The 27,613-nt window shown below is 34.9% G+C and overlaps 2 protein-coding genes across 2 annotated transcripts in view; both read left to right on the top strand.

Moving 5' to 3' along the window:
* Positions 1-12,100, top strand: part of LOC119078847 (diphthine methyltransferase) — a 59,935-nt gene extending 47,835 nt beyond the window's left edge. Inside the window, exon 3 of the mRNA XM_037186556.1 lies at positions 11,025-12,100. Coding sequence (XP_037042451.1) covers positions 11,025-12,047 — 1,023 coding nt within the window. The 3' untranslated portion in view covers positions 12,048-12,100. The remainder of the gene's footprint in view (positions 1-11,024) is intronic.
* Positions 12,101-15,387: 3,287 nt separating this feature from the next.
* The window catches only part of LOC119078844 (protein gustavus), a 47,602-nt gene continuing 35,376 nt past the window's right edge, over positions 15,388-27,613 (top strand). The window contains exon 1 of the mRNA XM_037186549.1: positions 15,388-15,409. Within this exon, the coding sequence (XP_037042444.1) occupies positions 15,393-15,409 (17 nt within the window). The 5' untranslated portion in view covers positions 15,388-15,392. The remainder of the gene's footprint in view (positions 15,410-27,613) is intronic.

The raw sequence follows: 27,613 nt of genomic DNA, 5'->3' as shown, positions 1-27,613 counted from the left end.
TTAAACATCTTTTTTTGATCAGCATCTCCCAGAACTTTTTGAAGGATCTCTCAGATTAGAAAACGTTATCATAATGCACCTAGAAGGATGGATGTTTAAAAATCCACATCCTCAGAGCATAATATTCCAGCTATGACTCCAACATTTGTCTCGGTCACATTCAATGTATTCTGCGCTGACACAAGTTTGCAATGAATTGTACTGAAATTGAGTTGCTCTGCGAAACGAACACTCTAGTCAAACTCCATTTGCAAGAGTGGTATTTACTACATAGAGGATCCACACTTGTCGAACAGTTTTCCGCTTTGCCATAAACATAATCAATCAATGCTAATGCATCACGGATAATCATTTTTCCATCAATATTGTTGCGGAATTTCAAAATACGCTACAATGTGGAGATATAAAAGAATGGCATAGACAACGACCGGTGAACACCAGTATGTGATAAAAGCTTTTGAACTTTTTTCAGTTTCATTTTGTATGATAGATTGAGGGTTGTTCAAACGCCTAAATAAAATGTTTGCTGAAGTAAGCACATCAACAGCACTCATGAGTTCAATTTTAAAAATTGAATAAAACGCATCATTGGATGGATACTCTTTCCATGTCTGATTGTGAATTCAATTAGCTGGTATCCGAGTTAATTGAAACTTTAAATTGAGTCAGTAACACGCAGTGTAGAACTCAGAAATTTCTAGTCACTCAATTCAATTGAAGAATTTCGATATTAGACGAGACGAGGCAAGATGAACATCAACTAATTAATTCCTTCTGCAGTGAGCTCTAGTCACTAGGGTGATGTTTACACTGCACACACTTACCAATTAATAACCAAGGAAAGATGTTGTTGTTTCATTTTAAAGTTGTCTGTGGGTCTTTTGAGAGCTGAACATTTTACAAATAATTTTTTACTTAAAAGTACTTAAGGTAACCCTTTCATGAATATGTAGGAAAACCTTCAGAGCTTGTGAATTGTCATGAATAATTTCCAAAATGAAAAAATACTTCGATTACCTGTAAAAGGTATTTTTCAGAGCTATAAACATCCTTTAAGGCTGCCGAATGAGTGTCAACAGTTTTTTCTAAAAATTTCACTAAAAATATTATCTGTGCGAACATCTATCTACCTGCCGGTAATCATACTACTTACGACTTTATCTTTAGTGCGCCACTGCTGCTAATGAATTCCATTGAATATTTGACTAAAATTCGAGAAGAAATGCATGAATTTTGAAGAATGTGGTGGCATAGGTGCTGGTGAAACGACGGTTTTAATATCGATAATTCCAATATCACTTCTCTTTCATTTTGCTCCACAAGACCACATAGAGAGTCGAATCTGAATATTGAACCTTGAGTCGAACCTTTTATAAACGACAGTCGTTTGAATAGTTCCAGGCATAACTTAGACACGTTAGCGAACGATAATAAAAATGAAATTTCATTGATATAGTTCCGTTTTAAACAGTATGACGATGTCAACAAATGAGAGTTTGAATCAAAATACGTCGAAAATACGTCTATTCGATACGGAACGTTGAAATTTCATTTTTCTTAAAATTCACTAAAGTAACATGTCCTATTTCTGCATTTAGTGATTCATACAACAACGGAATCTACTATTTCTTTTCACAACGCAGGCGAGAAAATAGGCATTTTTTTACCTCAACCGTTGTGAAAAACGTTGTGTTGACATCGGGGAAAAAGTTGGAAATTTAATTTTCGTTGGAACTTCGAAAGCCTTTGTTGTGTTGTGTTTATCTCGGGGAAATAGTTGTAAATTGCATTTTCTCGGGTGACTTGTGGCCAGAGCGTAGCGGTGAACAAATAAATTTGTTCCAAGTACCGCTTAGATATCAAATCTTTTACTTCATTTGTTTTGCTGTGTGATCTGCTATTCTAGAAGAAAACAGCTTGTCGCTCATTTTTGCCATCATTGCCGATAACAAATAACTAGCATTTTTGCACTTTCCTAGGTCGTGATCCAGTGTAACGAAAGAACCTTGAGCTAATCTAAATTAGTTCTGTTAAAGTATGATTTCATTCAATGTAACGAGTAGCTCTATTCATTCGAGTGTCATCGACTTCGTTCATTGAGCCATACTCGCATTACACACATACAGTAAGTGGCAAGTGGCAAATAAAACGTCATCCAGATAGTTCGTACGTTTAACGAATTTTATGTTACTGTAAACAGTTTCGAATGGACTTCTATTATTTCATTCTTAATAATAGACAAACATAATTTTGATGTAAGAAAAACTTCTCACGTTTAATGAATATATGTATAATACGTCTGGGTGTGGTCTATAAATGCGGTTCGTATTTTTCTATTAAAAAGCTCTCACGTTACTTCTAATGAATTAATTTTTTTTTTAAATAAACACAATCGTAACAATGTCTTCCTATATTAAATAATGGTGGAGTGTGTCTCATACATAGATTATCAAATGGTTTTCTCGTTCCTTGTTGATTTTCTTACTAACAAAAAATCATATTGAATTCAAGGCTGTTTGTTTTACACATCAATGTCCTTCTAAAGCACTTAAGTGCACAGACAGATTAATATTTGAAAAAAAAAGTTTTCTAAGAATTTCTATTGCTGATTCGGTATTCCGTTGATATTTTTCGACATTAGCGCTGGTTCCATAGAAATTTACTTTGTGTGTACTTTCGACGCGAATCACATATTATTCCCAGTCATGCATTATAAAATTGGTTAGAACATTTTGTGTTGATTTACATTATTACAAGTTGAAAATTATGCTTTCTGTGCTCATTGTTATGGGTCCCCTTTTTTCGTTCGTAAATAATTGGTTCTGCGTGGCCAAACAAAAACTAAAGTTAATTTCACTTATATGTATGTAAAGTACGCACATACACTGCAGTATACTACACACGAAACTTGTACGTTTTATATTCCATTGAGCGCCAGATGCAATGTTCATATTATTGGTATTAAAAATGAGTTTATGCAAAGAACAGCTGTTTTCGCGCACATTCAGTTTTTTTTATTCGGTTAATAATTCAAAATGAATAAATTGGCTGTGTCGGAGCTGAACTGTGTTGTATAATTGAGTTTTTCCATTCGGGCTCGTGTTTTTAAAAAATTATTGTGTTTTCGTATGACATAATTGGTAATGACAACGCCTACATGAATGAATTGAACGAAAAGTACTTTTCGCTAGACAAGGTGACTGACATGTATATCGCCAAATGTATTTTTGAATGGGTAGCTGATGATTTCTGCCACTGGTCTCGATCTGTGAGAAGTATTAAGAACATCTTTCGTCGTTTTAATATTCAAAAATACCACTTTCTCATCAGGTCATGGTGACTGCACCGAAGAAACGACAGACTGATGTCTCTTGATAAATTCGTTGCAGCCTTGCAATCGGAAATAAGGGGCTGTGCGGTCGATCGTATGATAAAGATACCAGAACAAGTACCAGAGCACCAAATAGTTTATATCTGCACCGATAGTCACTCAGCGATCAAAGCTTTAGGAGGATATAAATTCACCTCTTCAATGGTCGTAGAGTACAGGGACCTAATCCAATCACTTTCCACTCGGCGAGAAGTCACATTAGTATGGAAATCCGCTTGGACTTCTCCCTTTATCGTTCCAGAATCAGTTTTAACTTCATCACCATTGTACATTGTTTAGAGCCTCAACTCAATAGAAAGCTGTAAAAACTGCATTCGCTTACAAAAGAACGCCTTTGAGGAGATGATAAAAGGATCAGGATCACTGAGATAATGGCACTGCTCTCTGAACAAAGTCTTGTTCGGAAGCAATTCTGCGCCGATGCGGCGACATTAAAGCAGTTGAATACCTTATCTGTCACTATTCAGCCTACATAACAGCAAAAACATTCGGATGAAAACGGTTTCTGTAAGAAATTACTCTCCCAAAACGATATTTTTCATGAACCGAATTTAAAGAATAATCCTTGAACCTACGTGGATATGCGCAAAAAGCTTATTGATGTCTTTGGTGCATGAACTACGTCTTCATAGCTCTTCCCACTTTATCTTATCCTAGCCTCTAGAATCTAGTAGTTATACCTTTTTACATGTGCACCTCTAGCGAATCATAAACAAAATGTAGGTCCGGTATACCTTCACTGCAACTGCTCAGCCTATATAACAGTCCGAGCAAGAGCTTTAGGAGGAAAACAGTTTCTGCCACTGTGAGATGATAAAATAACATCTTAAGATGCTCTGCATGTTCAAAAATTCCATATATTTTCAAGCTTTGGAGATAGTGAAGTGGTTTATACCCTTTTGCATGTAGAAGTCTAGCGAATCACAAATGAAATGAAAGTAAACTTTCATAAAATTTCATCACCAGATTTGCTACATGGAAGCACACCACACACTATCAAAGGTAACTCTGTAAGAAATTACGATATTTTACTTGAACCGAATTTAAAGAATGATCCTCGAACCTACGTGGGTATGCACAACAAGCTTATTGATGGCTTAGATGCATGAACTACGCTGTCATAGTTCGCCACACTTTATCTTATCGCAGCCTCTAGGAGATTTAGACATACCGTTTTACATATACACTAGGGGGGTCCAGAATCGTATGGGAAAATAAAAGTTTCGAGAAAGTTGGCGGACCCCGGGGAAAACGAACCTATATGACCCACTGATAAAAAATATATATGGGGCCGACTCGATCCGAATCGATTTAGGGGTCGCTCAATGACGAAGTATGTGAAAAACCACGAAAATGAGGGTTAATGAAAAATTGAACGTAACTAACAGATGCTGAGGTCACTTCTTAAGGTGAGTTGGATTATTTCACTTCAGAATAATCCAAAGAGACCGATTTAATGATTTGTAAGTGCATTCGCAGCTCCCAAGTCAGTCATAGATTCGTAATCTGTTCACTCAGTCTTTGGGTTCTTCCAAAACATTTATGGGATGTGCATCGGATATATTCATGTCTAACGAGAGCTTACGGCATAAGCTTTCATTGCAAAAAGAAATTTTTTCGAAAACAATTTTTTGAAGCTATATAGAAATCGATTTTGGTGCAAAAATGTCAGGGTCGTGAACTCAGGCAATTTTCAAATGACTGTTACGTCAAGACACCAACTTGAAACTTATTGTGTGTGGGCTCGTTAGAAAGCCACTGTCATTACCTTTACAACGACACCTAACACTTAATTTAAATAGTGACCTCGCCTGACTTTGTATTACTTGGAAATTATATGTCGATTTTTGTCTATATCGATATTGTTAGGTGTGCCCAGACGATATAAAAATTCCAAAAAGTGGAACCAACGCATTTTTGTTGCTTTTGCATCTAATCTAAGTTGTCTGGACCAAAAAAGTTTGATATTGTCGTTAAAAAAAAATTCTCATACAAAGTAATGGAAAAAATGTATGGAAAATTTCAGTGTTTTTTCACACATTTCGTCCTTGAGCGACCCATAAACCAACTCGGATCGCATCGGCCCCATATACAATTTTTATCAGGAGGCCATAAAGGTTTATTTTCCCAGGGGTCCGCCAACTTCCTCGACACTTTTATTTTTTGGACCCCCCTAATATACACCTCTAGCGAATCATAAACAAATTGTAGGTCCGGTCAGAATATGATTTTTTATATTCTGCATTGTAATACTACAATGTGTAGTTAGCACAAAATATACGACAGAAATACGGCACATGCTCAAGAAGCCAACCATGAACGTATATAGTAAACAAAGATGCATATATTACCTTGAGGAAATGCACAAATATGAAAAGTAACTTATTTTTTCTCCATCCAACGTAATAAAGTTCTCATGAAACCTTGAATATTAAAAATATGTTTTCCCACATTACAAACATCTCTTCACACTTCTTTTATGATAATATACGATAACGATATGTACGGAATATTGTTGTACATTGTAAAATTCAACTTAAAAAGCGTGACAAATATTAAACATATTGCAATATATTTAAATGAATCCATTCAATTATTTCGTTTTGTTTTCTGTGTGTGTGCAATTTCGTTCCGATCGCAGCCAGCAAAACAGCACACATTTTATGTAACCGATTTTTATTCATAAAACCTCTCATTGACGTTACAGTATATGTGTAACATTAAATTCGAATTATTCGATTGATTTATTACACATAAGGTATCGGTTATTCATTTGTATAACGTAAAAGATTGAATTTAGCAAATTTCTGTGCCAAATAAACTTTTACATTCCGAATGCTTGGGCATTACGTATAATGGATATCCTTTGCAATTTCCAAGCATTTGGTTTGTTAGATGGAAATTATATCCAATTCATCAACCTTTAATCGCACACACATACGTTCAAACATACTTAATTAAAGGGACAATGAAACGGTCGGATGGAATTTGATAAGTATAAGGAAATGTCGGCTCCGCATCTAATTGCTTTTACCTTTTCATTAATGTTTGAATAGGCTTCGGCAGAAATTATCAGACGCATCAACAACACTGCTGGGTATACAAAGATTTCTTGATAGAAATGTATGATTACACACGCTTATTATACTCGAAGATAAATAATAATCACACCCGGTCATTATACATAGATGTGTTCCCAACCAGGAAGCTTGTACATCATACATGGTGAATCTTTTGAATCGAATTGAATGTAAGAAATAGGAGATTTCTCAGTTAAACATCATTTGCTGGAAAAGATCGACATGATTAATCGAAAGGCGTCGTTTGTTAACTGGTATGATATTTAGATGTGAGCGGGTATTCGGAGAAGAACAGTGCAAACTTGTTGAAAATTTTATCAGGAAGTCGTACCGCCGATCTGATAAAATAGATCTGAAATAGGTGGATGGGACCAATCTTTTTTGTAACGTACGGAAAAGGTCATGTTGCCGTTCGTTGATTGTTGATAGTAAACTAATTCCGGTTTGCACAGCCCAGAAATGAAAATTGTAATTCATTGAAACTCTGGAACCTCTTGAGACAGGTTCACCGAAAGTAGCCCTTTAACACATAAGCGTATCACCATCACCATAACGGTTGAATCTGTTACTTTTTTTGTTTAAAGTGTCATGTCACCAGTCACCACATCAGTAAGTGCTTGATTCAGGGAACAGAATCTTCTACTTCATTTTCTTATCTTCCTCCCTCTACTGCTATTGAATCTGTTACTTATTTTGTTTAAAATGTAACCACATCAAAAAGTGTTTGATTCAGAAAACATAATCTTTTCCTTCATATTCTTATTTTTTCCCCTACTCAATACATAAAAGAACACTGGCCGGAATTCATCGCTTATATTTGTCGTCGTTGTCAATAACAGATGTTGTCAATTTTCCATCAATTTTTAGAGCAGCTACTGTTACATAAACTACACTACTCTAAATAATAACAATTTTTTGCGGCTTATGCTGGTGTCATAACTCTTTGCTTCTTTTGTCGCAATTTTCGATAATTCCAATCGGCTGTCTCTACATCTACATTGGATGGCGATGGGTGTCATAACTCCTCGTTTCTTTTGTCGCAATTTTCGATAATTCCAGCGTCTGCGTCTCAACGAAACCATCAATAATTAATCAACCGTCTGGCTTTTAAGTCTTACAAGATGTAGTCGACTGTGACATTAAATTTATTCGCAACGCAATCAAAAATTATTGATTTATATTTCCACGTTTTTCTTTTTTGTCGAAGTCATGCATCTCGATGTACAGCCACCAACGACGACCGACCATATTTCACAACATAATATAAATCGATTGGGCGAAGATCAATTAATTTTGTAGCAAAGCTTAAACTACAATTTATTGTGCATTTCCTTTCCGACAGGTCAGTGTCTGTTCCGTGTAGCCATAAGCTATTTACTGGATTTAATATTGGTTGGTATGTATGTTGTTTTTGCGTCGTTAGACGACATTCCCAGATTGAGACGAAACAATTTTGTTACACGTAAATTGATTAATTGAATAGATCGCTGAAGCATATTCATTCGAATTTGTATACGTACGAAAGTCTTCAAAGTTCTGACTGGGGAAAGAGTGTATTCTACCGAGAGTAGTACCCTTACATGACACTCCACAGATTGAAATTCTTGTACATATATCTACTTGATTATATCGCACTGCGTTTTCTTTCACAACAATTTTCGATATGATTATACACATTGAACAATCAAGATTTCTTTATGTACGTCGGACTGTGTATATACAATTACGTTTATGTATTCCCGGTGTATGTACCCAAGAGTTTATAGACATTTGGCATTTTAAATAAATTTAAACAAGAAGGCATCGGCTTGTCTTATACTGTGTAATATACCAAAAAGAACGATGGTACGATGTAAAATATATATGTATATGATGATGATGATTATACTACGTTCTTGCCTGGCTTTACAACACATACAACACACCAGAAAAATACAATTTTTTATATATTAACTCTTTGACTCTTTGATTCTTTTTTTTATTATTATTCTTTCTTCATTCGTATGGAATCCATGCACCATGAAGAAGTTAAATAGCCGAAAAGACCTTGACAGCGGTCAACGCTTTACCATTCACCATTTTCAGAAGACGCAGCGTTCAGAATATTATATTATAACAACAAGAAAGTCTATGTTATACTCGGTGTACATTCAAATTTTCTATGTTTTTATTTTGCTTTTCGACATCATATCCACTGTAGATCATGAACGTAGCGTTAGCGGAATTCTTGACGCAATTCCTACTTTCAAAAAAGAAAGAAGCGACCAGCGTAGTTGGGCAGTTTAAAAAAAAGATAAAAATGTCGTTTTCTGGGACTCTAGATTTGTGAGTAGAGCGACTTCGATTGAAAGGCTGAATCATCAACAGTACTTGTTGTGGATGGCAAACTTGGTATCGTTGTAAAGCTTGCTCTCAGGCTATAATATTAGCGACAAATTATTTTCAAATAAGGCTAAGTACAGAAGTATCCAAATTTCACCGAGGGCAGCGGAAAAAGCAACTTTTCTAAAAATTTCACTTTCAAAAAAAAAAATTGTCTCCATTCGAAAGAGCTCATTAACCGCGTTTAGGATCAATGTCAACTGGCTAGCTCTGGTCACTTTGTCAAGGATATATCACTCGTCGAAACTGTGGAAATTTTGACTTTCAGCTGGTTTTGCTCCGATAGTAGATGACCGAAAGCAATAATTTTTACATAGAATTGTTCCCTCTACTGATGCCCATTGATATATGTGCTCAGGCTGTCCTGGACTGCCAGCGGCAGTCGCATCCACTGGTTCTCAGAAACAGCTAATATGAACAAAAATTATTGGTGGTCGACGGTCCCCATTTAATCTCGTTTCAAACCAACCGTGTACTGTCAACTCACATATAAGATATAGTGCCATCGAGGAACGTAAAGTCATAACAAAAGATCTAAAAAGTTGGTTGTTTGAATCAATTTCCGGTCAAAGAATACGAAAATAAGCACTAGTTGTAGCAACTAGCAAGTATTGTGAATGAATAACCAAAGTTGCCTATGAAGTACTTTTGTTGTTCAGTAAATTCTCTTATATTTGTGAATTTATGTGTCCAGATAAAAATGTTTAGAATCCATTCATGGCCTCGCTTTCCTCATCCGGCGATAAAGTCAAGCCAAGTGTATCCATCATATCGATATATTCATCAAAGTTTTCACGAATACCGACAGAAACGTAGACGTCCAACAAAAAGCTTTTCATGTCTGTTTCATAACGTTGCAAATAAAGTTTATATTTGAGTTTTACAAAGTGAATCCATTGATTTTCTAACGACTCTGGCACATCTGGATTATTTTGAAAGGCGATAACTCTTCTGTACGTTTTCAATTCAATTTCATATTTCCTTAACTCTTCCATAATCTCTTTCCTCAATTCGGCTGGATTAGTGTTTAAATCGCGTCTCCTCCGTACGATGTGGTACCACCAGTCAAAAAGACATTCACCGAGCTTTTCTTTTAAGTTCGGCACAGCGTTCGGCCTGTACATACTGGTCACTAATTCTGCCTTAAATTCGGGTGTGAACAATTCGCATTCAGAATAAGCATCTGTCACAGGAGCTACGTCCGCCCGTAGTCCCACAGTGTGAATTGTTGGTCTGAGGCTCATAACGAATTTTTTTTTACAAAGTAATTTACTTGAATTTAGGCAACCGACTCCTATATTGAATATTTTCTAATGAAATCGTATTCTATACCGAATTCCTAAGCCTCCTTGCATTGGATAATAAACAAAATTAGAGTTTTGATGGCAAAATAAATATCTTAGCCTAGCAATCAAAATTCTCTCTACGTGATAGATTGTGGAAGGTGCAGATTGTGCAGATAAATTTTCTTAGAAGTGTGTTCATCAACAGCTGGCACTCAATGCAGATTTTTTTGGTAAAATGTTTGTTGTAAAGTTTTTCAGTAAAAATTTTCTTAATCAAAATTTTTTGCGTACACTCGCAGAATGCGTCAACAGCGATATCACATGTTTTGGAAGTTAGAAAAGATCGAAACTGCGTCATTTATTCCTCTGTAGAGTTTTTTGTGGGATACATGTATATGAGATACGTTCTTCTCTGTGGCATTAAGGTAGAGATGTAGAGACGAGAGGAAAAAAACACGACCGGCGTTTAATATCGTAAAATATTCAAATTATTTTTTTTCGGGCTGTGAAAGAGCACATCGAACTTAGAACTTTTTCTCAACTTTTTACGTGTACAGTAACAAAACGATTAACCATTTAGCTAAATGCGAAATACAAAAAGTTATGTTCATGAACCTCCCGCAGCGTTTAGATTACCTCATTGAAACTTGGAGCGCTTTACATTCTTTAAATATAAATAAATCATTCTAGCCCCAATTGGTTTACCCGGTTCGCCACTGATTCATTTCAATTGAGCCAGCTGCTGGACCAAACCGAGTCTTCATTTGACCGAAAAAACCAACATACACCGAAAGTCATCGTGAACGACTTTCGCACAGATGTTCCGAATTTGTCAATCAACAGCCATTCACATCCTGATCGCGGATTTTTTCTTTCCATTTTCAGATGAACATTAGAACGATCCATTCGGTCGATACTGAATATTCGGCTGATTCAGTTGAATGGTGTCCAACAGAGAATTGTCGGCAGTATTTTGTTTGTGGGACGTATCAGCTCGAGGATAATCAGAGTCAGGAATTGGTGCTACCAACCAGACGTAAAGGTCGCATTTATCTGTTTAAGTATGATGGTAACACGGAAGAGCTTTCAAAATTGGATTCAGTTGAAACTGCGGCGATATTAGATCAGAAATGGACTGAAGTCGATGGGAAGCCTGTAGTAGCAGCCGCAAATGCTTTGGGTGAAATTATGTTGTATGGATTGGTTGATGAGAAACTGTCGCTAGTTTCCTCCGTGCATTTGAATCCAGACATCGACAATCTGCTAACCTTGTCTATTGACTGGAATACGAACGAAACGAATCGCCAAATGTTGTCCAGTGACTCGAAGGGAAACATCTCGTTGCTTCAATTGAATGAATCAGATTTGAGCGTTGTGACACGATGGAATGCTCATTCGTTTGAAGCGTGGACATGCTGCTTCGATAAGTGGAACAACCATATCGTCTATTCGGGTGGAGATGATACCAGTCTACATGTCTATGATACCCGTATCAGTACGAAGACAATGACCAATAAAACTCACATGGCAGGAGTGACGTCGCTATTGAGCTTCGAGAACAGGGAACACATCTTGGCTACCGGTAGCTATGATGAAAACTTGAGGATCTTCGATCTGAGAACATTCAAAAATCCGCTGTCGAGCATTGATCTAAAGGGAGGAATTTGGCGCATCAAACCAGATCCAGTTGTGAAGAATTTACTACTCTGTGCTTGTATGTACCACAATTTCAGTTTCGTCAGCATTGATGATACCAACGAAAAGACTGAACTGGTCGGTGAATATTTCGAACATAAAAGCATTTGTTATGGATCGGATTGGTGCCGTGAAGTCTTCAACAACGAAATGATTATGGCAACATGTTCATTTTACGACCAGAAACTTTGTATTTGTAGCGTTAAGCATTGATGAATTTACTGTCAATAAAGGCTTGACACAAAAGAAGTAAAAAAATAATTCTGTCTCTGACTGGTCGCCTGGTGTTTATGTACCGAAACGAGTATCATACATACCATAACCATAAAGCCACAAAAAGTTTTTCATTCCACTAATGCGTGTAGGTGTCACCGAAATTTGATGTCTGTCTAGCCGGAATTCTGAACACTTGAACGACATCATTTGTTTTGAGATAGTCTGCTGATATTGGCTGCAAAGACATGATTTATCGATTGATACACTCGAGGAGTCTCAGACAGCACGTTGCGTATTTTACTTGGGTATCGTGCTGGGACTATTTATGGGAAAGCAAGATTTTCCTGGATTTTCATCTGGGGTATCAACATTTTCATTGAGAAAATATGTTTGGGAAAATTTGGGAGAAATGTCGGAAAATATAGGAAAATGTGGAAAAATATTTTCCCAAAAATTGTCACTGGTATCGTGCAATAAAGATGTTCACAATTATCGGTGGTAAGTATAGCTTTACTAATGAGGCAGAACGTGTTGTAGGAAAAGGGGGGAAGGATTCCAAAACAATATGCGGTCGTCGTTAATGCACGAACCCTTGGAAATATTCATAGAGTAATCGATAACAATCAGGCAACGATGAATTATGTAAGCGACTCTGTCCGGTTCTATTGCTTTTCGTAAAATATCGCACAATAACTCAGCCTAATATAATGGAACGTTTACTTAGCATTCAGATTTCCGCCTAGTGTTTGAATTAATAAAAGATTTAGCAGCCACAAGAAACAATATATCACCGAAAAAAAACTACTTTTTGAATTGCTTTTTTATTTAGAATTGTTGTTGTTTATGTGTTTTAACAACCGCATTTTTTTCTCCTTACAGAAAACGGCTTTAATCGATAAAATAACAGGTGAGTCATCCGATAAATGTTGCTATAAATACATCTAAAATGCCAAAATGTGTTTAAATAATCAAGGTGAGCTTATTATTTCTTTTCCAACCGTTCTCGGTATAGACATAACCGAATATAACAAGCCTTAACGACATGAATCAAAATGTTTATTCTTGATCGTATACCTAATAAACCCGGCATAACTTACAGACAATAATAATCTCTCTCTCTGGCGGGTGATCGACCGATTTCGGAAATACCGTCGATGGTGTGTGACGTGTGAAACCATTTTTATGAAACTGTTCGATACACGGGTGAATCAAGCGATGATTCGCATTCGTAATACCACCATCAGAAAACCATTCCCAATTCTCGCGTGTATTGAGAACCTTTACTTCTTGGTGTGACCCTCAGGCCAATTATTTCTGAGGAAGTTTTTTTTTGTTAAACATCATCAATGTTTCAGCAGCGAACGAACTGGAGGAAAAAAAATGTTTTACGCATAATTTATACCGTATGTATACAAAGCCTTATGTAGTATAATTAGCAAGGTATAGCGCGAACACATGCCATTTTATTTACTTAATTAATTAAATGAGAAAATTAACGAAGATATGCTATTTAATGCAAAATTGTATATGCCAAAATGTGTGTACGTCCGTAATATACGTACACACAGAACTATCGGCAGCCAAATTAATGACCTGATGAATTCGATATTTTTTGTTTGCATTCGGTCAATATAGACCTAAGATGTTTTTCGTACTATTTGTTCAGAAATGAGAATAGCAAAGAAGAACCTTGCCATGAATCGGTTAATTGTTATAATATCCAGGATTTCCTTTTGTATTTTTCGTGAATTGTATTTGCTGATATCAAATATGCAAACAAATTAAAATTTAAAAAAAATATTTTTTTTTGAAGTGATTTCCGAGTCACACAATGGACAAATTACTAATCAAGGTGTACGACGGTTGATTCAAACTTTTGTGTACATAATTTCATAGACTTTGAATCCAACTCAAGGGAAATTCACAGAAAAATTAGACAAACAAAGAATTGCCTGTAATATGGGAATAGCTTCTGATGCTATTGTACCGGGGCCGGTTATATTTTACAACACAGTGTGGAACGCTTTTCCGCACAAAGCGAAACTACATTAACATCTTGTTCGTATAATAATTACCTAACCGGTACCCGTGAAACGAACTTGTTATGTTAAATTGTTTCACACCGAAAACCTGCGGAATTAATCTCGCAAGTCTGTGCGAGTGGTTAATGAACTCCATTTTCCTAATTTTCATTGTTCGTGCTTTTGCGAAGAAGAAGCATAAAAAAGCTTTCAAATAATCTACACTCCGGTTCTAATATGCTTCATTAACTCATTAAGCGTAATACCCAGCAAACGACATTATAATATTTCCATGAATCAAAAAATCAGAGTCCATCGCAGGGTCACATATAAAGTCTAATGAAGTGTTTCGACGAAGGAAAAAAAAACCCGAAGTTAAAATGTGATAAAAGCTATTTTCGGGGGCGCCATGTTCAACGATTTTTTTTTGTTCATATTAGAAATTTTTGTTTTAAATGTACAACGAACTCTTCAAAGCATGTATACACATTGTACATTGATAAATTGGGATATAGAATTCGTACATAGACCCATCTTTCAGTCTAGCGTGTAACGAAGTGCTCGGCGAACACTATACCTAGCTATGTGTACACAAATGTTCAAAATAGTAAACAATATGCAGACGAAAATGTGTATAATGAGATTGACCGAAGTTCGTAAAAGTCTGGGGTACAATTCATTGATATTCGCACATGTGCAGTTGGTGTCAATCCGCCCTTGATGTATACAGACCGTACAATTCGTATCAAGTTATAAAATACATAACAATTTTCACCGTACATTGTCGGGTCTGAGTGTATGTGCGATGGATATGCATGCGCCCCCAACCCCCATTGCGCTAAGCCATTTTCTTGTTTTCGTTTTATGGTTTTATGTGTGGAACGTTTTTTTTTTTATTATTTTCGTGAATAGATACTCTTTAAGATATGGTGACTTTGGCGTTCGCAAACCAACACTGAATTCTTGTTGTTTTCACATCGTCACCAGCATGAGTTATCGGGTCGCTCCTGCACCGACTAGACAAAAGAGGCCTTTCTGGCCGACTCGTGCGTTTGGCAATAATTTCGATACGTTCGTTCAGCCAAACAGTGTTTTAGCACAGCAAATTGTGCATTTAAACAGTTTATATCCATTGTACAATGTCAAAGAGTCAATTGGCACCGTAGCACCGGTTGTTTTGTTCAAAATTGTGCATTTTAATAATTATCCCAATCAATCGGTCCATCGGGGTGTTAGAGATATTTTCGCGTATCGACAGCTGACGCCGATACTATTTATGTATCCGAATCAACCGATAGTGTCACCATCCGTTAACGTTGACATGGGATATCGATACAGGTATTTTATGTTATTTTTTAATTAAATTGTGTATTTTTGATGCGATTGGCATTGGGCATATTATAATATATATACGGACGTTACACATTGTAACGCTAGTGTTCTGTGCATATAACGTTTTAACGATGGCAGTTAAACCATTTTTTATTTTACTCTCTTTACTGCAGTTTTCAATTCAAAATGCGAATAATTTTTTTTATTTTTTTTTCTGTATTTCGTCGCTGGTTCAATTAATTAAATATTTAAATTAATGCTAAGATCCATAACTATGCTTGGGTTGGTTTCTGACGTTTCGTTTAAATTGTGTATAACATGTTGTTTGTTATAATGCCTTTTTTATATAACATCGAGAAGTGGTTCTACTCGTAATTCAGTAGGATGGATTTGTTCGTTCGACTGAACAGCAGTCGCATGACGGTTGCGGTAATTAAATATTTTCTGACGCAGAAATTTTATTTTATTTTCAACAACAATAGGTTTTGTGTTTTATATAGAGAAAAAATTGTATTTGGTTCTGTACATGAAGGTTTTGCATTTTGGTGTACATTGCCGGTATGAACGCAATTGAACCCAAGAATGGACATTTAGAATTTCACATAGAATAAACCTTCTTCCAAATGGGTAAATTTAAGGCCTACGTACACATTGTATCTCTATCAACTTGACATCAAGTATTTCTTGATTTCTTGTTTACAATGCGTCCGACCATGTTAGAATTCGTTTCCCATCTCGTATAAAGAGGAAATTAGCCTGGCATGACAAATAAACATTCTTGCAGCACAGACTTTCCATATAGGGTGCTTTTGTTTGCCACTAACGGTAACATATGATTTGACTATATATAAAACGAAAACGTCTCGAATTGTGGCAATTGGCATTGAAAGATGGTCATAAAATCAGTATTCAAGCTGCTTTATATTCGGGTGGGATTTGGGTCTGGAGCAATATTACTAAAAATTTATTTATTTTGTTGGATATGTTTGGAGAAAGATTGCGGCATGGATGTGGTGATATTAAAGGCCAGTACGAGAAATTCTTTTTTTTTAGATTATTGACATAAAATGAGCTTTTTCGAAATGTGCAAGGGAACATATTGATTTTTCAATCATATTATTCATAGCGTTTGGGAAGCTAGGTTGATCCTCGCTCTAGTTGTCGGACTACCTCACTTTTTAAAACGTTGTCTTCGGAGAAAATTGTTATAAGTACAGGTCTGAACCAATTTCACCACCTGTGAAAACCTTGACGAATTTTCTGTGAATGGTATCGAATTTTGGTTCAGAAACCTTTCAAGCTGTATCGTTTCAACCAACTCATGGGGAATTTACTCAATTTACTAAAATTGAAAATACGAAAATTGCCTATGAGCGGAGGACTGAAATTGAACGGTCGTCGACAACAGACGGTTTTTTTTTCGTAACGATGCAGATTGAAAGGTGTCAGAACAATTCCGTTTTGAGGTTTTCACATTTGGAAACTCAAAACACAGCCGCGAAAAAGCATTGGAAACTTTAAGTTCTACTTTTTCAAAAGAAAGGCATGTCATAATCTATTACATCGTTTGTTTAGTGTATCGCGCAGTTTTCTATGAGAAATCTTTTACTTCATTAGTTTTAGCTTAGGCTCTCGCTTTAAGCAAAGACCACTAGTCACAATTTATTGTTCATTTCCGTAGTCGTTGTCGATAACATATGGATCATTTCTATCCTTTTCATAATCTGTTTATGCTTTATGCTCGTATCTAAATTCAACAAAGAGGAAAAAACATACTTTCTTGTCAAAAAAAAAAACAATGAAATAACTACGACTGCCCCTGCCCAAGTCATTCGCTTCGAATTATCAACTTCAACCCATCTCCATTTTTAAAAGAAAAAGTTAAGCAAAAATGTTAATTATAAACTGAATACTTGAACCGAACAATTAACATTCTTTGTCTCAACAAAATCTCATCTTCTCGGATCACAAAAAAAAAACTGTGACTTTACTGTCTGTTGTTCCGTTATTCCGTTGAATAAGATAACGTGAAAACTTTGCAAAACTTTTTCCACCAACGATCCATTTAATATAAATGTGACATTGGGGGTTCTGAAAGTTTGGTATGTAATTTTGATAGAATGCACATATATAAGGCGAAAGCAGCGCAATCTACCACATATTACACTTTGGGTAGCATTAGGGATGTCATGTAAGAAATAAATCCCGTGTTCTTTAAATGGTTTTGGTATCCGAGAGATAAATTTCGAGACGACATAGGTTTTTAGATGCGAAGAGAAATTAATTGGAATGAATAATGGCTCGTTTTCCCCCATGACCAATGGTAACCTTTTAGAAAATTTGTTCAAAGTTATCGCATAGTTTAACAAAATCTTTTACTTCATTTGTTTAACCATTCATTTCACTGTATAAGATCTCATTCACCCGATATCATTAGTAATTTTTGTCAATGTTATCGATAACAGATGATTATCCGTTCCTGAAAAGATTACACAGTTGTCCTTGTTGAGAATACTTGGACCCTTTCCTTCTCATCAAAACCATGCAAATAAGCAACCTGAAGTTGTGCAATGACTACAAAATAATTAAAACTACATCAAGGAAGCTATTATCTTGGAAAACTTAATGTTTCGACAATAATTATCGAATGTATCTCATAAACATTGCATGATTCCCTGCTGCCACTGAAGGATTTGAACACATTTGTCGGTGTGGTACGGTGGATCATTCTTGAACTAAAACGTTTATTGCACACGGTTGCATATATACACTTCGGATGTGGATGTATCACTGCACAGTCCCCAAAAAAGTTTCATTAAATGTTACATCGTCATATATCACGATGTTGAATGTTATGCTTAGTATCAATAATGCGGTGTGCAATAATGCAATAATGGAGGAATATAACTGTCGGGGTGTGTACATATGTTGGTCGTGTGCTGTACTATTTTAGTAGACGATAATACAAAATTGTTTGAACAAAGGTGCACGTCTGGTTTTCACGTATTATATCTTTCGAATCCAATTTTGATATTTTCATGGTATTTCATATCTATTCGTATGCATCGCCATGAAGCACGTACTATTGCACTATAGCAATTTTGGTGCATTACAGTACTGCACATCTTGTAATTGTTCGTGAAAATAACGAAGAAAAAAAAAACGCCGCACATTTTAACTGCAATCAGTTATTATGGTTATGCTTATGAAAAGAAAAACTTTAAGGTGTCGACTTAACATAAAAATGAAAAATAAAAATAATAAAAACTTATTACAATATTCAAAACAGACTGGTGTAACAATGTTGCAAAGCAAAGGCCAATTCTTACAGTTTGTTTTCGTAAAATGCATTTCTCATAGTATACAATACCAACGACGATGGGTTTTAGGTGCATGCAGCATAAAATGAAATTTACAAAAAACATAAAAGAAACAACATGCGAATGCAAACACTATAAACTGCAGTCGAGAGAATCGATGAAATAAGAATAAGAAGAGAGAAGAACGAAGCAAAAAAAACGACAAAAAATAATGGAAAAGGCAGGTGGTTGAGGTGCTGAATGGTAAGAGCTAGAGATTCAGGTAAAACGACGATGTTGTGTGTTATCGCAAAACCTCTGACGAATTTGTGTTAAAAGCATCCAACTTAATGTAAAAATGTTTGAACTTTACATGGCCAAAAGGGGATTGGATTATAACATAGTAGTTTTTACAGACTATAGAACCATTGCCGTACATAAACTATGTATACAAGGCAGGTTAGCACTGAAAATTTACTTACAAAAATTCTTTTCCACTTTGTCAGAGTAAATTTTTTTTCCGTTCCATTTTTACTGCAGGTCTATATCAGGTATGATGCACAACAGTCTTTTTCGCTTAAACATTAAGAATTCATTTTGTGTTAACGTAGTCAGAGTGCATTTTCATGCAACGAGCAAATTTTCAGTGACTTTAATATCCTCGAGAAGCGGAGAATGCCGTGTTATCCTTTTAGTACTAAATGCAGCTGAGCACGTTAATTGAAGATTAGTTTGATGTTTGGTTGGATGAAGTACATGAATTATTTTACTAATGTAATTTGACATGGGTGTGGTGGTGTTAATTTCCTTGACACATTAAATTATTATTTCAGTCAGGGCCGCATTGGTCTCTATGTACTTATTTACTGTGGACGGAAAAGACATTTTCTAAAATGATAAATAAGGGACTTTGGAAGTGAAAAAGTTATGAAGAAAAAACAACCGCTTAACTGTTATAAGAAGATCGTTTTCAGAAAATACCTTTTTGACCATGAATACATCACTCTGCATATAAGTCGGTTCATAACGATCAATATCTTCTGGCTGCGGCCCTGATTTCAGTCGTCGATTGTACCTGTAAGTTTAGCATTCTTCAGGGCCGTAGCTAGAGCATATTGACCACTACTGGCTACCGACTTATTCAAAATGCTTGTAAAAATTCTTAAATAAGAAGTGGTTGGTATTTTAAGTTTAGAAAGTTATTAAGCAAAAGCACCCACTCAACTGTTATAAACTGTAATTGCGTCTTTGAATTTTTTTTCCAAATAGTTTTTCCGAACAGTTGATAGAGAGTTTTAGCTTAATACATATCCGAACTTCTTAGACCCCCATCCCACTTTCTATTTCATAAAATATCCTTTTAGACAAAAATACATAATTGTACAAATCAGTGCCCACCCAGTAGTGAATATCCTCTAGGTGCGGCCCTGATATTGTTCTTGAAACACTCAATCCTCAGTTGACCTTAATTCCTAACATTTCTCTAAACTTTCTACGAATTTTCATATGGTTTCTCCTGTAACTTTCTTAATTTTTTTTTTTGTTGATAGAATAGGATGGGAAAGTAGCAAGAATTTAACCACAATGTGTGAATATACGAACCGTTACCAGTGGAGATGTTTTTGCCGAAAGCCGTGCGGTTTAAAAGTTTTGTTAGGTCTCTCAAATACCCTATCGTTGTGTGACCCTTTTCATACCACTTTTCCACTGGCCGTCATGTCTCCTCATGTCTATCTAATATTGTTTAATAGACAGGACAGTAGAAAATGTCTTCGAATAAAATGGTTTATGAACGGGTTGACATTGTTATTTGCTTATGCAACGAATTGTTATGATCTTCCAATCCAATCAATTTGTGTGTTTATGACATTTTATGTACTTACGACCTGGCTGACGACATTTTAATGTTTGATATAACAACGAAAATCTTCAATCAGACTCTAAGCACTGTGTGTGAGGATTTTTTTCCGTTTAACTGCAACGATAAAATTTGATTTAAAAACATAAAAAGAGAATCACTAAAAATGTTATTAAAAACAATAATACCGTTACGTTAAGGAACCATTCCCAACAATGGAATATGTCTTTAGTATCTATACGGACCATAAAATTTGGGGTTTTATGGCCAAAAACTCATACAATACAATTTTTTTACACTATAAATTCTTGTTAACGTCGAAAACTCAGCCAGAATAGCAAGTAACCACACCCATTCTAATGTGTAAAATATATCTTCTTCCTTATTGCATTTTTTTTTTCTACGGTGTGCTACACTTTCTTCCATGGGAAAACCACCATTTTACGTATGCGGAATGTGAAGACGAAAAACTATGAACGTTTTCTTTAACTGCTTTCTTTCTGCTTCTATTTTTTGTAGCTAGCTAATTTAGTATAGAATCTTTAATGTTCCTTTGTGTACATTAAGTTCACAATGTGTGTTCGTATTCCGTTGATGGATGGAACTTTCTACAATCTTTTCTTTTTTTTATTATCTTTCTGTTTCAGCTGGTAATAATTACCAAGGATCACTGCGGTGGTATACGTTCTTCACGGTATCAAAGTTATTAATTTCATGAACGAAAGTTATGAGTGTTAAAATATACGAACGTTCGACCATATTTACTTGAAACGTGCTTCATTAACAGCATTACGTAAAATGCAGTGATGATGTAGGGCTTTTGAAACCACAGTAAAGCGTGATAGTTCGGCAGTTCATTTCAGCTTTGTGGAAATAGAAACTTGCAAATTGGTTGATTCTGAAAAATATTTCCGATTTGGTTCTGATGAAACCGCACATTTACTAGGTTGGCTAAACATTTTTAAGGCCCAAAAACTGATCATTGAACTCAAGTTGATTGTTGACTAAAATTACTGATAATTGCCGAAATTTACCTAAATTTCCCAAAAAACGAGTCAAATTTTGTAAATTCAGTAAATCCAAGGTCAAAAAACCTACTTTCGTATCTAAGCTGTCGGTGCTTGTTTCTCATTTCGATATTTCAAATGACAAATGAGAGAAATCAGAGAGAGAACAACAGCTTAGATACGAAAGTGAGATATTTTACGTGCTCAAAACTGTAAATTTCGGCAACTTTCAATAATAAATTTAATAACATGCCGTGTTTGAACTATGAACCATTACAAGAGAGAACGGACGTGCTGAAGTAATGTACAGAACAGGTATGACCAATTCATCTGAAACGTATTCAAATTTTGTTATGTCAAAGTAATATTGAAATGAGTGCGTTTGAGTGCGCAAATCAAATTTTTAAGTCCTCCGGGCGAAAGATAGACTATATACCTGTTTCGTTGTATCAGGGAACCTTAAATTTTTCAATGGGGAAAAAGTGGAAAAACACTGACACAAAAGTTGTGGATCAAACTGATCTGTTTAACAAATGTGGGACTAGATCACTCTACTTTATTTTGGTTTGAGTTTCGTTTTGCAAAACGATTAATGTGAAATATTAAACCAATCCACTAGAACATGTAGGCCACAAATAAATCACAACTAACATGCAATGTAAGGAGTTGTGTCCGTTAGCATATTTCTAAGAATTGTGCAGTACGAAAAATAAAGGGTGAGATATTCGTACAGCTGCCTCATTCAGGTATCTAAAGGCCAAATTTCTGTACAAATAATGAAAATATTAGGTCCAGCAAAACAATTTCAGTCGAACGATTCGTTTCACATCTTTGTTGTCCCTAAACTATGACAATAAGGGCAATTTACTCGCAAACAAAGAAAATGATTGAACTTGTTTCGTAACAAAGCAGATGACATCTAGCACTACAATTAATATGGAAATTGAGACCTTCAAGTAGGTCTATAAACCTGTAATGTGAGCTATGTCGTTCACTAAACATTTCTGTTTATCTATTCGTTTAGAAAACGATCGAAATCTATTTCTTTTCTTCACTGATGTTTTTCGGGCAAATCCATTGGATTACATTGAGTTTTTATTCTTTTCTGTTTGTTCGTTATTTTTTACATTCAGAATTGTATCTGCAACATACTTAAAGTCTCACAATTTATTTTTGCTGTTTTTGAAAAAATTTTGGCAAAAAATTTGTGATGAAATCATACAAAAGTATTTCCGTTTACATTATTTACTTCGTTTGTACATGTATGCGAAATGAATGAGTACGAAAATAATATATTAAAGAAATACAAATCCTACGTTCAAATTTTCTTTCGCACAAAATTCGCACATGAGACCGCGTTCTTGATGTGTATTAATATCTGACTATAGTCATATTACGTTCGCACCTGAGAGTGATACATACGAGCAAAAAAAAAACTGTTTTTGTTGTTGCTTGAAAGACTTTTTGTGCTGTGATTTTAACTTGCTTCAGCAACAATATAAATAATATTTTATGCTCAACGGAGATATTTGATATTCACCATATGTATTTGCCGATCACGTATTATATTCGACTCTCTAACACAGTATTCATATGCTTCCTGTAAAATCAGCAAAATTTGAATTTTGAAATTCAATTTTAAAAATTTTTCCACTTTTTTTATATTCAAATATATCTTGTCTCTGACTCAAGTTAGTCTCTTAGAAAAACGATAAAAATTTGTTTTTAGTATTTTAATGCAGCCACTTTAACTATTAAAAAAAAAAAACTTTGTTTTGAGACATATGTTGCCTATCTCCACCATCTTTCGATAGAGTAGTGAAGTTCCCTGTAGTGTAAACAAATGCTTGTCGAAATGGCTTTACTTTATCTTATTTGGAATAATAAGAAACCTAATCTCATATTTAATGGTGAAGTTCTTTTTACAAAGTTTTGCTCATCATCTTTAGTTAAAGCGGTGAAACACTAGACGGAGCAAACTATATTCTTAACTTTCCCAAGTGTCGTGTTCGTAATGTTGATTATAATCTTATCGATTCTCCTGGAGAGAATTCGTTGTGCTTAGGGTGGGAACAGAAAGAAAATTAGAAAGAAATATCATTTTGCTAGATCCGAGAGGTACGAAATACATTAACAATAGAAATAATTTTCGTAATTTTAGAAGGTCATTTAGGGTATTTAGGGTCATTCGCAACTAAAAAAGGACTCATTTCCCTTTCGCTTTTACTTTCGTTGAATTCTTCAGTCATTGAGAATATTTGGTAAACGCTTAGATGGCAAAAGGCGTCTTCTGTGAATACTTTAAGTTAAATGAAAATATAAGATCATAATCCTGAACCGTTTACGGACACAGCGTGTCAAAAATTGAAAAAGGCCTCGAGTAAATATTAAGAACGAATAATTCGATTTTCACAAAAAGTATGGTTCACCATAACCTGCCCAGCGTCTTTTTTTGCTGAATATTATCCATAGTTTTGAAAGAGAATTGAATCGTATCTTGTTTAATATCAATCGAACGTTGTTTAGAGTACAGTTTTTAAAATTCAAAAGTATCGACATATTATGCATTTCTTATTTCTTCAACTTCTCTCATTTCTCCATAACGAGTATATGGAGAAATGAGAGAAGTAAGCAAAATAAGAAATGTATAATATGCCCATACTTTTGAATGTTAAAAACTGTAGCTTCAAAACATGCCAGGGTTTGAACCGAAAATCCGATAAAAATAGAAGATCCCTTCGCACTCAAAAGAAAAGTTCAAAAAAATCCTTGAAAATCATGTGAAAAGTCTACAAAATGCTAGAAAATCCATTGAAAAAAATTCTTTTTAATCCTAGAAATCTTTAAGGATTTTCTGTCAGAAAATTATTTTGGCCATAAAATACACGAATAAAGCGTTGACAAAAATATGTGATGAGCTGTGGACAAAGGCGATCTTTTATTGCTAAACTGTATGGCAGAAAAGAAGTACTAGATTCGATAATAACAATTATGTTGATAATACTTCCTCACCGTCCGTGAAATGATAGACATTTGTTTGCATACTTACTATTGAGAGTGACGCATGCATCAGACGAATTTTTTTTAATGAATCAGTCAGAACAGCCACTATATATTCACATTGATGATGATAAACATTGGCGGAAAACCTTCTGTGCGTAATTCGATGTTTCGTCATTTTTATTGGAATTCTTACAAGTTTTCTGAGAATTATTGTGCGCAATCATCCGTGCATCAAGTGATAACATAAAACGACAATATCCCCTGTTTGAATATTTTTCCAGGGAAGACTTTAATCGTTTTATATGTTGAATGTTTAAAAGACTGCAAAGGTGGTTCTCATACCTTTCTTTTTTTAAACTTTTTTTTAAACTTTTTTTGTTCCTATAATTTTTGAGTTATATAGCCCTGTTACCAGCTGTTCGACGCATTGCTTTGTACGAATGCATCCTTCGTTTTTTTTTTAATTCTCTCTCAAATCAAAGAATAATTTTTATCGTGAAAAAAACACCTAAAACTTTTAGAGCCCTCTAATGTTGCTTCACAACAAATCAAATACCATTTCGAATGTGAATTCAACATTTTCGTTTGTACGGTTTTTTGTGTTTGTGCCACCTTTGTTTTGTGTCTGTCGCAGACCGGTTTTTGGTTAGAAAATAAATATTATAAAAAACAAAATCTGATTTTATTTGTAACTTACGAAAAAAAAAAACTTTTTACGGGTTAATGGATTTTGATCGTGAGATTGATTATTTATTAACTTCATCTTTGTGTGAGATGTGTAAGATGTTTAGAGGTCAAGATTCATACGACTTTTTTTTTTAAATATTAAATGACTTTTCGTCTGAGCAAGACTTGTAGACAATTTTAAGATAAACAAACTTCAATAAAAATGTTGATGAATGCACTGTATACTTCGTATATGTCGAGGTTTCTCGATACGTATAGTGTGTAGAATAGAAATGAAAGACAAAGAAACGTGCAATGTTTAGGACCTTAACCTTTTGCAAAAGTCAATAGTATCAAATCTGCTTCATCCACGGGCTGGACACTCTGTAAATAGCAGCATTTAAAAAATGAAGAATAGCATGAATAGTGTCAGGGGGGCTTCATCCTTTGTTTCAACTAACGCTAAATATTTTGTTGCAAAATCTTTTACTTCATTTGTTTTATCATACCATTTACTATATAGAATAGTGCAAGCCATAGCGCATCGTCTATTTTTGCCATCGCTGGCGATAACAGATGGTTGACAGTTTCTGAAAAGGCAATTATGTATGTGTTAATTCGGTTTCTTCTTCTTTAATTGCTCAGCGACCTAGTCAAATTCAAACGCAAATTCAATATTACCAATAATAGGCCCTAAGCTTTGGGATTCGATTGCAATGATAATTCTTAATGTGAACCTTGAATTTGACTACATAAGACACAACTGTATTTGAGACAACAGCTTGTAATCTATAAAAGAACAGATATTGAAATTCCTCGCATGTCTAAGGTAAATGTTCAACAGAAATTTGAACATTCAACGAATGTTTAGGCAGCAGGAAGAAGCCAATTCATCCGAAAAGTGAAAGTATTTTTTATGGTGTTGGGTAAGTCGTTCATATTTACCTAGTAATTAACTTATTTAAGCAAGGACAAAATATCGGATGACAGGTGAATAAATTCGAAGTATGAAAATGTTGAAGACATTTCCAATTATCTCGTTTTTTCAATTTTTTAAGTAGTAGAAACGTCGAATACCAGATCATTTGTCTGATGTACCGTGGCATATATATGAAGAAAAAAAAAACAATTTTACAGTGTAGTATATTCTATGTTTGGCTTATTAAAATTAAATCCTTTTACACTGACAAAAAATAGTTGAGAATCTTACCTGTTGCAGGTAATTTTTGTAAAGACGGATACAAAATCTTTTCCTACATTAGTTTCAACATTTAATTTTCATACCTAGCCTAGGACCCTAAAAGTGCGACTTCGTCGCACATTTTTTCAGTCCAATATGAAAAATACTATCCGTACCACGGACTAAAAGTCTAAACTTCTCACACGCTAAACAAGACTTTAAGTCCTAGGTACGAAATGCAAGATCGTATCACCCAGCGCCCATCACTTATTTCTGTTATTTCTGACTGTAAGGTCAGGATAAGGTAAGGATAAGGTTATAGATTAGAATATGCGTATTGTCCTACAGTGCAAAAATCTTTATGTAATGCAATGTACACGTTGAAAACGGCTAATCATCTCACAGTAGTAACAAAAATAAATGATGATTGCGAGTTAATGTGGTATAGTAAGTATTACATTACGTACTAGTTTGGACGTTTTGATGAGTGTGATACGACCACACAAGTTAATCAAAGGAACAGTCTACAAACCATTAGTAAGTTTATTAGTTGGAAACGATTTTAACACAACCATCCTAGTTTCCATGTGTGAAGCGAATTTATATTTAAAAAAATGAAGTAATAGATTTTGTCTTAAACACTAGAAGATACTTTGAACAAAACACGTAACAGATGTAAATATTGCTTGCAGTTTCTATAATGTTGACAAAAAAGTCTAACGCACAACCAATCCATTCACAATTTTCTGTCATGATTGATGATACATATTTAAGGGTTCTGATGCATAAATTACCATTTCGAGCATAAAGGTTTTTGTTACAACAAATTTCTTTTTTTTTCTCTGTATGTTCAGTTACTTGCATTGAATCTAGTCAGACCTAAAATTTGAATACCCCATGCACCGAATCATCGTGTTAATGGGAGGGAAATTTAGTAGTTGAGGCAATAACCTCTAACCGAAAATAATGTAAGGAAACCGGAAAGCAGTATCAGTGTCGAGTAAAAAGGGGCCACGCATTGTTTAACTCTGATACAATTAAATTGGCTGGATCAATTTATCCGGACTGAAAATGCATTAAACATATTATATATCGCACATTCATTCCGTATATAAATAATAAATATTGTAAATAGTGAAATGCATATTTCATTCGCCTTTAAAATGACATAAACAATGAATGAATTCTTGCTGAGTC

Source organism: Bradysia coprophila, unplaced genomic scaffold (genome assembly GCF_014529535.1).
Source record: "Bradysia coprophila strain Holo2 unplaced genomic scaffold, BU_Bcop_v1 contig_297, whole genome shotgun sequence".
Lineage (NCBI taxonomy): Eukaryota > Metazoa > Arthropoda > Insecta > Diptera > Sciaridae > Bradysia > Bradysia coprophila.
Note: the sequence above shows the minus strand (reverse complement) of the source record. Positions and strands in the feature narration are given on the sequence as shown.